Source organism: Bombina bombina, chromosome 7 (assembly GCF_027579735.1).
Source record: "Bombina bombina isolate aBomBom1 chromosome 7, aBomBom1.pri, whole genome shotgun sequence".
Taxonomy (NCBI): Eukaryota; Metazoa; Chordata; class Amphibia; order Anura; family Bombinatoridae; genus Bombina; species Bombina bombina.
Window position 1 is genome coordinate 167595297 of NC_069505.1, and position 12634 is coordinate 167607930.

The window sequence follows — 12634 nt, forward strand, 5'->3', positions numbered from 1 at the left end:
CAAGCCGTGGTGCCTTCCATTTAGGTGACCTGATTTGCTCCCTCCCTTCATCCGTGTCCTAAAGCTTTGGTATTGGTTCCCACAAGTAAGGATGACGCCGTGGACCGGACACACCTATGTTGGAGAAAACAGAATTTATGTTTACCTGATAAATTTCTTTCTCCAACGGTGTGTCCGGTCCACGGCCCGCCCTGGTTTTTTTAATCAGGTCTGATATTTTATTTTCTTTAACTACAGTCACCACGGTACCATATGGTTTTTCCTATGCAAATATTCCTCCTTAACGTCGGTCGAATGACTGGGGTAGGCGGAGCCTAGGAGGGATCATGTGACCAGCTTTGCTGGGCTCTTTGCCATTTCCTGTTGGGGAAGAGAATATCCCACAAGTAAGGATGACGCCGTGGACCGGACACACCGTTGGAGAAAGAAATTTATCAGGTAAACATAAATTCTGTTTTTTTTTCAATTGACTACTTCTTACAAATTGCGGGCGGTATTAGGCCCGCGGGTGCGACAAATGCTAAACTTTATTGCGTCATTTTTGGTGAGAAATTTTTTTTGGCGCGAAAGAGTACGTCTGACGCAAGTTCGTCATTTCCGGCGTCATACTTGACGCCGAGACCTTTCACGCGGTTGCGTCATTAGTGACGCGAGTGTGTCATTTCCGGTTATTTTTGGCGCCAAAAAAGTTTAGTTACGTTGTGCGTCATACTTGGCGCCAAACTTTTTCATTATTTCAATACCCCATTGATGTTTGCCTCTTGATTTTTTCTCTATCAGAGGGCTATGCTATTTGCATTTTTTCCCATTCCTGAAACTGTCATATAAGGAAATAGATAATTTTGCTTTATATGTTGTTTTTTTCTCTTACATTTTGCAAGATGTCTCACTTTGATCCTGCCTCAGAAGCTTCTGCTGGAACATTGCTGCCTGACATCGGTTCTACCAAAGCTAAGTGCATTTGTTGTAAAATTGTAGAAATTATATCGCCGAATGTCATTTGTAATAGTTGTTTTGATAAACTTTTACATGCAGATAATGTGTCCATCAGTAATAGTACATTGCCAGTTGCAGTTCCTTCAACTTCTAATGTGCATAATATACCTGTAAATTTTAAAGAATTTGTTTCTGATTCTATTCTGAAGGTTTTGTCTGCATTTCCACCTTCAAATAAATGTAATAGGTCTTTTAAAACTTCTCATTTAGTTGATGAAATTTCAAATGACCAACAATATGATAATTTATCCTCTTCTGATGAGGATCTATCTGATTCAGAAGATCCTCCTCAGACATTGACACTGACTGACTTATTTATTTAAAATTGAGTATATGCGTTCTTTATTAAATGAAGTGTTAATTACTTTGGATAGAGGTAACCAGTCCTCTTGACGTTCAGTCTAATAAATGTTAAAATGCTGTTTTTAAACCTCCTGTGGTTTCTCCAGGGGTTTTTCCTATTCCTGAGGCTATTTCTGATATGATTTCTAAGGAATGGAATAAGCCAGGTACTTTTATTCCTTCTTCAAGGTTTAAAAAATTGTATCCTTTGCCAGCAAAATCTATAGAGTTTTGGGAAAAGATCCCCAAAGTTGTTGGGGCTATTTCTACTCTTGCTAAATGTACCACTATTCCTATGGAAGATAGTACTTCCTTTAAGGATCCTTTAGATAGGAAGCTTGAATCTTATCTAAGGAAGGCCTATTTATATTCAGGTCATCTTCTCAGACCTGCAATTTCTTTGGCTGATGTTGCGGCTGCATCAACTTTCTGGTTGGAGAATTTAGCGCAACAAGAATTGGATTCTGACATATCTAGCATTATTCGCTTACTGCAACATGCTAATAATTTTATTTGTGATGTTAGATCCATGTCTTTAGCTATATTAGCTAGAAGAGCTTTGTGGCTTAAATCTTGGAATGCTGATATGACATCTAAATCTAGATTACTATCTCTTTCTTTCCAAGGTAATAATTTATTTGGTTCTCAGTTGGATTCTATTATTTCAACTGTTACTGGGGGAAAGGGAGTTTTTTCTGCCTCAGGATAAAAAAACCTAAGGGTAAATCTAAGGCTTCTAACCGTTTTCGTTCCTTTCATCAGAATAAGGAACAAAAAACTCAATCCTCCCCCCAAGGAATCTGCCTCCAATTGGAAGCCTTCCTCAAAATGGAATAAATCCAAGCCTTTTAGGAAACCAAAGTCAGCCCCTAAGTCCGCATGAAGGTGTGGCCCTCATTCCAGCTCAGCTGGTAGGGGGCAGATTAAGGTTTTTCAAGGATATTTGGATAAAATCTGTTCAAATTCAATGGATTCAGAGCATTGTCTCTCAAGGGTATCGAATAGGATTCAGAGTAAGACCTCCTGTGAGAATATTTTTTCTCTCACGTATCCCAGTAAATCCAGTAAAAGCTCAGGCTTTCCTGAAGTGTGTTTCAGACCTGGAGTCTTCAGGGGTAATCATGCCAGTTCCTCTTCTGGAACAAGGTTTGGGGTTTTATTCAAATCAATTCATTGTCCCAAAGAAGGAAAATTTATTCAGACCAGTTCTGGATCTGAAAATTTTGAATCGTTATGTAAGAGTACCAACTTTCAAGATGGTGACTATAAGGACTATTCTGCCTTTTGTTCAGCGAGGACATTATATGTCCACAATAGACTTGCAGGATGCATACCTTCATATTCCGACTCATCCAGAACATTATCAGTTTCTGAGATTCTCTTTTCTAGACAAGCATTTACCAATTTGTTGCTCTTCTATTTGGCCTAGCAACCGCTCCAAGAATCTTTTCAAAGTTTCTGGGTGTCCTACTCTCTGTAATCAGAGAACAGGGTATTGCGGTGTTTCCTTATTTGGACATTATCTTGGTACTAGCTCAGTCTTTACGTACTGCAGAATCTCACACAAATCAACTAGTGTTGTTTCTTCGGAAACATGGTTGGAGGATCAATTTACCAAAAAGTTTCTTGATTCCTCAGACAAGGGTCACCTTTTTAGGCTTCCAGATAGATTCAGTGTCCATGACTCTGTCTCTAACAGACAAGAGACGTTTAAAATTGGTTGCAGCCTGCCAGCACCTTCAGTCTCAGTCATTCCCTTCAGTGGTTATGTGCATGGAAGTTTTAGGTCTCATGACTGCAGCATCGGACGTGATCCCCTTTGCTTGTTTTCACATGAGACCTCTTCAGCTTTGTATGCTGAATCAATGGTGCAGGGATTATATAGATATATCACAATTAATATCCTTAAATCCCAATGTACGACACTCTCTGACATGGTGGATAGATCACCATCATTTAGTTCAAGGGGCCTCTTTTGTTCGGCCAACCTGGACTGTGATCACAACAGATGCGAGTCTTTCAGGTTGGGGAGCTGTTTGAGGATCTCTGACAGCACAAGGGGTTTGGAAATTTCAAGAGGCGAGATTTCCAATAAATATTTTAGAACTCTGTGCAATTCTCAGAGCTCTTCAGTTTTGGCCTCTGTTAAAGAGAGAACCTTTCATTTGTTTTCAGACAGACATTATCACAACAGTGGCATATGTCAATCATCAGGGTGGGACTTACAGTCCCCAAGCTATGAAAGAAGTATCTTGAATACTTGTTTGGGCGGAATCCAGCTCCTGTCTAATCTCTGCGGTGCATATCCCAGGTGTAGACAATTGGGAAGTGGATTATCTCAGCCGCCAGACTTTACATCCAGGGGAGTGGTCTCTCCATCCAGATGTTTTTTCTCAGATTGTTCAGATATGGGGTCTTCCAGAGATAGATATCATGGCCTCTCATCTAAACAAGAAACTTCCCAGATACCTGTCCAGGTCCAGGGATGTTCAGGCGGAAGCAGTGGATGCGCTGATACTTCCTTGGTGTTATCATCCTGCTTACATCTTCCTGCCTCTAGTTCTCCTTCCAAGAGTGATTTCCAAAATCATCATGGAACAATCATTTGTGTTGCTGGTAGCGCCAGCATGGCCACACAGGTTTTGGTATGTGGATCTGGTTCGGATGTCCAGTTGCCCGCCTTGGCCATTTCCGTTACGGCCAGACCTACTATCTCAAGGTCCGTTTTTCCATCAGGATCTCAAATCATTAAATTTGAAGGTATGGAAATTGAACGCTTAGTACTAAGTCATAGAGGTTTCTCTGACTCAGTGATTGATACTATGTTACAAGCTCGTAAATCAGTCTCTAGGAAGATTTATTATAGAGTTTGGAAGACTTACATTTCATGGTGTTCTTCTCATAAATTCTCCTGGCATTCTTTTAGAATTCCTAGAATTTTACAGTTTCTTCAGGATGGTTTGGATAAGGGTTTGTCTGCAAGTTCCTTGAAAGGACAAATCTCCGCTCTTTCTGTTTTATTTCACAGAAAGATTGCTATACTTCCTGATATACACTGTTTTGTACAGGCTTTAGTTCGTATTAAGCCTGTCATTAAATCAATTTCTCCTCCTTGGAGTCTTAATTTGGTTCTGAAGGCTTTACAGGCTCCTCCATTTGAGCCTATGCATTCTTTGGACATTAAACTACTTTCTTGGAAAGTGTTGTTCCTTTTGACTATCTCTTCTGCTAGAAGAGTTTCTGAGCTATCTGCTCTTAATTGTGAATCTCCTTTTCTGATTTTTCATCAGGATAAGGCGGTTTTGCGGACTTCATTTGAATTTTTACCTAAGGTTGTGAATTCTGACAACATTAGTAGAGAAATTGTTGTCCCTTCCTTGTGTCCTAATCCTAAGAATCCTTTGGAAAGATCCTTACATTCTTTGGATGTGGTGAGAGCTTTGAAATATTATGTTGAAGCTACTAAAGATTTCAGGAAGACTTCTAGTCTATTTATTATATTTTCTGGCCCTAGGAAAGGTCAGAAGGCCTCTGCTATTTCCTTGGCCTCTTGGTTAAAGCTTTTGATTCATCAAGCTTATTTGGAGTCGGGTCAAGCCCCGACTCAGAGAATTACAGCTCATTCTACTAGATCAGTCTCCACTTCGTGGGCTTTTAAGAATGAAGCTTCAGTTGATCAGATTTGCAAAGCAGCAACTTGGTCCTCTTTGCATACATTTACTAAATTCTACCGTTTTTATGTATTTGCTTCTTCGGAAGCAGTTTTTGGTAGAAAAGTTCTTCAGGCAGCTGTTTCAGTTTGATTCTTCTGCTGTTGATTTAGGTTTTTTTCTTTCAAAAATGAAAATAAACTTATTTTTTTGGTTTGTGGATTAATTTTTTCAGCGGTATATGGCTGTTTTTATTTTATTCCCTCCCTCTCTAGTGACTCTTGAGTGGAGATCCACATCTTGGGTATTGATATCCCATATGTCACTAGCTCATGGACTCTTGCCAATTACATGAAAGAAAACATAATTTATGTAAGAACTTACCTGATAAATTAATTTCTTTCATATTGGCAAGAGTCCATGAGGCCCACCCCTTTTTATGGTGGTTATGATTTTTTGTATAAAGCACAATTATTTCCAAATTTCCTTTGTTGATGCTTTCTACTCCTTTCTTTATCACGCCACTGCTTGGCTATTCGTTAAACTGAATTGTGGGTGTGGTGAGGGGTGTATTTATAAGTATTTTGAGGTTTGGGAAACTTTGCCCCTCCTGGTAGGATTGTATATCCCATATGTCACTAGCTCATGGACTCTTGCCAATATGAAAGAAATGAATTTATCAGGTAAGTTCTTACATAAATTATGTTTTTAATGGTTGGAAACTACACATTTTTTTCAAATGTAATCAAACTTTTCCCCCTTTTTTTTTTTTTAGATGAAGAAAGTTATTCCTTTCCGTGCCGATGTGGAGGAAGATATATAATTGCTGAAAATGAAGCGGTACAGGATACCTTAGTATACTGTGATTCATGTTCATTAATTATAGAAATTATACAATGAAATAGTTTATAAAGTTTTCTACTTTTAAAATAGGGCAACAAATAAAATATAATTTATTCATTGTGTCTGTTAATAAATTCATTTATGTTTTGTGGGGGAAAAAATTAAAATAAAGCAAAGTTAAAAGGACACTGAACCCAAATTTGTCATTAATGATTCAGATAGAGTAGGCAATTTTAAGCAACTTTCTAATTTACTCCTATTATCAATTTTTCTTCGTTCTCTTGCTATCTTTATTTTTGAAGCAGGAATGTAAATCTTAGTAGCCAGCCCATTTTAGGTTCAGCACCATGGATAGTGCTTGTTTATTGGAGGCTGACATTTACCCACCAATAAGCAAGCATAACCCAGGTTCTCAACCAAAAAGGGGCCGGCTCCTATGCATCACATTACTGCTTTTTAAATAAAGATAACAAGAGAACAAAGAAAAATTGATATTAGGAGTAAATTAGAAAGTTGCTTAAGATTGCACGATCTGAATCATTAAAGAAAAAAATGTGTGTTTAGTGTTCGTTTAATTTTACCTGACAGCAATCATTTTTTTTTTCTTTTTTTTTTGAGGAAAGTATCAAACAGACAACATGACATTGTACACACGGTTTTAGGACTGGTTATACAATAAGTTACTTCTTGTCAATGATGCAAAGATGGGTATATATTTTACTTTCCAATTTTTTTTCCCTTTTTTAAATAATAAAATAAATAAAACAAAAATTTTTCAAACAATAACTATGTTCACAGATATTAAGTATTATGTCAATACCATTGTTCCGACCAGATTGTCTCTTCTCCTCTAGGTGCTGAAGAGGTCTTGATAATATTCTGAACTCCCTCATTGGGGCCTATTCAGCAAAGGTCTGTCGGACCTGATCCGACAGTTTGGATCAGGTCAAACAGACCTCGCTGAATGCGGAGAGCAATACGCTCTCCGTATTCAGCATTGCACCAGCAGCTCTTGTGAGCTGCTGGTGCATCGCCGCCCCCTGTAGATTCGTGGCCAATCGGTCGCCGGCAGCGGGTGTCAATCAACCAGATTGTACTCTATTGGGTTGAATTGCGGCGATGTCTGTCCGCCTGCTCAGAGCAGGCGGACAGGTTATGGAGCAGCGGTCTTTAGACCGCTGCTTCATAACAGGCTCGCCAGGAACACGGGCCCTCAAGCTCCTTCCGGAGCTTGATAAAAGGGCCCCTTAGTGTGCTCTAACTGAGATTACAATCTCCAATATTTGTAAACTGACATCTCAGAGATTACAGAGAAGGGAGGAAACAGTCATTACAAGAGACACTTAAAGAGCTAAGGATTTAAATTAGGTAAAAGAAGGAAGGGGAAGTGGTAGATGTGGAAGGAGAAGGAAGGTTGGAAGAGGATAAAGAAGGGCCTGGAGGGGGTAGGAGGAGGAAGACCAGAGACCATTCTAGCTGTGTCAGAGCTATTATTAGTACTAAGTAGAGTGTAGAGAGTCCTCCCAGAGGAACTTAATCTCTGCCAAGGGCGTGTTTAGATTGTATTTCATATAAACATATTCCTCCAGGTCTAAGAGTTCATCCACTCTATCTCTACACATTGAGGTAGTGGGGACTGAGGTTGTTTTCCCGTGTCTTGCTATCAGTGATTTTGCTGCATTGAGGCCAATTTGGATAAGACGACTGCTCAATTTACAGTGGAGATTAGGGAGATCATTAAAGGGACATTATACACTAATTTTTTCTTTGCATAAATGTTTTGTAGATGATCTATTTATATAGGCCATAAAGTTTTTTTTTTTAATGTAAAGTTTTTCTTATTTTTAAATAACATTGCTCTGATTTTTAGAATCCTAACCAAGTTTTAGGAGAATACTGACAGATACCTGCTCCAGCTTGCTCCTGTTTGTGTAAAGGGTCTTTTCATATGCAAAAGAAGGGGGAGGGGGAGGGTCTTATTTCCCACTTGCAATTTTTAAACAGTTTTATACTGGATTTTTATATCAGTATCTGTGCATCTTATTCTTTATAGTAGTGTCTATAACATGCAGTTATATGAAAATTGGTGTATACTGTCCCTTCCTGAGGGTGTAACCGGAAAGAGTAATTAAAAAGTACATGCAGAATACACGGAATTTGTAATTATTATGCACTATGGGGATGCCTCACTACTTGCTGAGTAGAACACCCATACTTAAATATAAGGACTTCTCCTCAAAATAAAGAAGCAGAAACTGAACGTGTTATTGCCGGTCATTGTATCAATGTGCCTAATCGCACTCCCCCAGATACTCTGTACCCAGAGACATTTTTTTTACCTTCAAACTATAGCTCTCATACATTCTTTTACTCAAGTAAAGCTGGCATGAGGTTATTTCCTGTAGCGGCATTCATTTTACTTGTGGAGCATTAAAGTGATGGTAAACTCTACCCATTAAAAAACAGATCCGTAATGTTAGCCATATTTTAGATGGAGTTTAATTCATCCTATATAATGAAGATGCGCTATAACTCACTTTTTTGTTTTGCTTAATGTGAGAGTTTTTTAGGCTCAAAGGCTGTGTGTTTTTGGCTTGGAACAAACAGGTTTCACTTTTCCTTTTTGAAGTGTTGCGCAGCTTATAATAACTTGGCACCCTTTTGCATAGCAGGGGAAGTCCTGTCTTACGTACCACGTGACCGGGTGCAGTCTCTTTAATTTCCTAAGATCCTGCTGCAGACATCACTCCTGAGGACAGCGTTTTCACTCTTAGCTGTCTGGGTCTAGGAGGTAGTGAGTGCCCCAGGAATTGGGAGTATTTAGGTAGAAGGTTCCGCTCCTTCTGTACTGATTAATAATTCCTGTTTATATTGTGAGGAGGCTGTGGTTTGCCCGCCTGCTCAATTTTGTTCCATTTGCCTAAACACTGTTCTAAAGTCTAAGAAAGGAGACAAGCCTGCTAATACTCATAGCGCTATTAGCCCTTCTGAGCCGTCTACTTCTCAGGAATCTGGGTCCAGAGAAATTACTACTCTCTCTACATTACCCGGTCCACATGCAGTTCCCCGTGGCTCAACTAATCCTCCATCTAGAGGGGGCTTTTTTCCAGCGGACTTTACCGCGCAGATACAATCGGTGGTGTCTGCGGCCCTGAGTGCCTTACCTCGCTCTAACAAACGCAAGAGAAAAGTTAAACATAGTTCTCCTGACCTAGAGTCATCTAAATATTTGTCCGATTTAGCTACTATATCTCAGCTATCCGAGGATGAGTTAACCTCTGTAGCTTCAGAGGGTGAACTTTCTGAGTCGGAGACTAGTTGCTAAAACTTCTTCAGCGGAGGAACCCTCCTTTAGATTTAAAATTGAGCATTTGCGTTTTCTATTAAAGGAGGTTCTGTCTACCCTAGAGGTTCCAGAGGCTAAACTCCCTGAGGACCTAAGGTCCCTAAATTAGATAGGGTTTACGAAGATAGGAAGGTCCCTCTGACTTTTCCTGTGCCAGTTAAGATGGCGAACATTATTAGTAAAAAAATAATTCCCGGTCTCTGACTCTCAATTAGATTTGTGGGGCTCCATCCCGAAGGTGGATGACGCTATCTCCACACTGGCTAAGCATACTACTATCCCTCTGGAGGATAGTTCTTCATTTAGAGAGCCTATGGATAAAAAATAGAAACTTGGTTGCTGGAGTAGCTACCTACTGGTGCGACACTCTGTCGGAGCTCACTGAGGTAGAGACTTCCCCTCAAGGATATTCAGGAGAGAATTAGGGCACTGAGAATTGCTAACTCCTTCATCTGTGACGTGAATATGCAGATTATTTGCATAAATGCTAAGGCTGCTGGCTTTGTGGTTCTAGCCCGCCGGGCTCTCTGGTTCAAGTCTTGGTCTGTGGATATGACTTCTAAATCCAGACTCCTTTCTCTTCCCGTAAAGGGGAAGATTTTATTCGGTCCAGGACTGGACTCCATTATCTCTACGGTTACCGGAGGGAAAGGTGCCTTCCTACCGCATAAGAAGAAGAATAGGCCTAAGGGACGGCAACTGTCTAATTTTCGTTCCTTTCATGCTGACAAGTCGCAACGATAGCAGTCCACTTCCAAGTCCGAGCAGTCCAAGAGTACTTGGATGCCCGCTCAGTCCTGCAATAAGTCCAAACAGACTAAGAAGCCCACCGAGAACAAATCGGCATGAAGGGGCAGCCCCCGATCTGGGATTGGATCGAGTAGGGGGCAGACTGTCTCTTTTTTTTTCCCTCCAGACGCTTGGTTCCAGGATGTGCAGGATCCTTGGGTCCTGGAGGTTGTATCCCAAGGATACAGGATAGGATTCAAGTCTCATCTGCCCAGGGGCAGGTTCCTACTCTCCAGTCTTTCGACAAGACCAGAAAAGAGGGCTGCCATCTTAGGTTGCGTACGGGGTCTATCCTCTCTAGGAGTAATTGTCCCGGTTCCTACAGCAGAAAGAGGTCTGGGGTTTTATGCAAACCTTTTTGTGGTTCCAAAGAAGGAGGGAACTTTCCGTCCAATTCTGGACCTAAAGTGCTTAACAAGTTTCTGAGTGTTCCCTCTTTCAAGATGGAAACAATACGGTCAATCCTGCCTCTGATTCAGAAAGGACAGTTTATGACCACAATAGACCTGAAGGATGCATATCTTCACGTCGCGATTCACAAGGAACATTTTCAGTTCCTGAGGTTTGCTTTTCTGGATCAGCACTTCCAGTTTATAGCCCTACCGTTTGGCCTAGCTACTGCTCCACAGATATTTACAAAGGTTCTGGGGGCGGTTCTGGGGGCTCTTCTAGTCGTTGCCAGAACACAAAGGTATTACAGTAGCGCCTTACCTGGATGATATCTTGGTACAGGCACCATCTTTTTGTCTAGCGGAAGAACATTCAGAGTCCCTTCTTAGACTTCTTCAATCACATGGATGGAAGATAAACTTGGAAAAGAGTTCTCTTACTCCAAGTACAAGTGTGAATTAACTAGGAACTATAATAGACTCCATATCCATGAGACTATTCCTCACAGATCAGAGACGTTGAAAGCTAACTTCTGCATGTCTCTCCCTCCAGGCCTCCTCGAAACCCTGAGTGGCTCAGTGTATAGAGGTAATCAGGCTCATGGTGTCCTGCATGGACATCATTCCTTTTATCAGATTCCATCTCAAACCGTTACAACTGTGCATGCTGAGACAATGGAACGGCGACCATTCAGATCTGTCTCAACAGATTGGGCTGGACAGCCTGTTGAGAGACTCGCTCTCCTGGTGGCTCTGTCCAGATCATCTGTCCCAAGGCACGTGCTTTTTGAGACCATCCTGGGAGATTGTGACTACGGACACAACCCTTTCCGGCTGGGGAACCGTTTGGGGTGCCAAGAAGGCACAATGTCTGTGGAGTAGTCCTCCCTTCCGATCAATATTTTGAAACTCTGGGCAATCTTCATTGCCTTGAATGCTTGGCCCCTTCTGGGTTCGTCCCAGTCTTTCAGATTCCAATCAGACAATATAACCTCGGTTGCCTATATTAACCATCAAGGGGGAACGAGAAGTTTCTTGGCGATGAGAGAAGTATCTCAGATACTAGAGTGGGCGGAGACTTACAAATGTACACTGTCAGCAATCCACATTCCTGGTATGGACAACTGGGAAGTGGACTTCCTCAGCAGGCAATCCTTTCACCCAGGGGAATGGTCTCTTCAACCTGAGGTGTTTGCAGAGATATGCAGCGAGTGAGGGATAGATCTCATGGCATCCCGCCTCAATACCAAGCTACCCAGGTATGGGTCAAGGGGTTCTCAGCCGGAATTGATAGATGTCCTATGAGTACCATGGAGGTTCAGTCCCATATCTTTTTCCTCCATTACCGCTTCTCCCTTGTGTGGTGGCTCGAATCAAGCAGGAGCGAGCATCTGTGATTCCGATTGCTCCTTCGTGGCTGCGAAGGAGATGGATTGCAGATCTGGTGGGGATGTCATCTCCTCAGTGGAGGTTACCTTGTCACAGAGATCTGCTGATACAGGGTCCCTTCGTTCATCAAAATCTAGATTCTCTGAGGTTGACTGCGTACTGAACACAGTCTTAGCCAAAAGAGGGTTCTCTGAGAGTGTTATTGACACTCTGGTTCAAGCTTGTAAGCCAGTTACTCGTCGTATCTACCATAAGATGTGGAGGACTTACTTGTACTGGTGTGAAGAGTGTTGCTTTTCCTGGCATAAGGTTGGCAGAATTTAGCTTTCCTCCAGAAGGGCATATTTGCTAGTTCTCTGAAGGGACATTTATCGGCCCTGTCGGTGTTACTGCACAAAAGGTTGGCCATTTTATCTGTTAAAATGTATTAAAGGGACAGTCTACACCAGAATTTTTATATTCTTTAAAAATATAGATACTCCCTTTATTACCCATTTCCCAGTTTTACATAACCAACACTTACATTAATACACATGGTTTACCTCTGTGATTACTGTATTTAAGCCTCTGCACACTTCAGTTCTTTTGACAGACTTGCATTTTAGCCAGTGTTAACTCTTAAATAACTTCACGAAAGTGAGCACAATTTTATCTTTATAATTGGAAAGTTGTTTAGAATTGCATGCCCTATCTGAATCATGAAAGTTGAATTTTAACTAGCCTGTCCCTTTAATGATTCAGGTAGATTATACATTTATAAACCACTTCCAGATTTACTTATAATGATTTTGCATAAATTGCTTGATATCCTTTATTGAAGGAGCAGCAATGTACTACTTGGAGTCAGCTCAATACACTGGTAAGCCAATAACAAGAGGCATATATGTGTA

At 40.9% G+C, this 12634-nt stretch overlaps 2 protein-coding genes across 2 annotated transcripts in view; one reads left to right on the forward strand and one right to left on the reverse strand.

The window, feature by feature from the left end:
- DNAJC24 (DnaJ heat shock protein family (Hsp40) member C24) overlaps positions 1-5948 on the forward strand; it is a 158467-nt gene extending 152519 nt beyond the window's left edge. The window contains exon 5 of the mRNA XM_053720400.1: positions 5764-5948. Within this exon, the coding sequence (XP_053576375.1) occupies positions 5764-5888 (125 nt within the window). The 3' untranslated portion in view covers positions 5889-5948. The remainder of the gene's footprint in view (positions 1-5763) is intronic.
- The window catches only part of IMMP1L (inner mitochondrial membrane peptidase subunit 1), a 158212-nt gene that overhangs the window by 51028 nt on the left and 94550 nt on the right, over positions 1-12634 (reverse strand). The gene's annotated exons all lie outside the window — the stretch shown is intronic.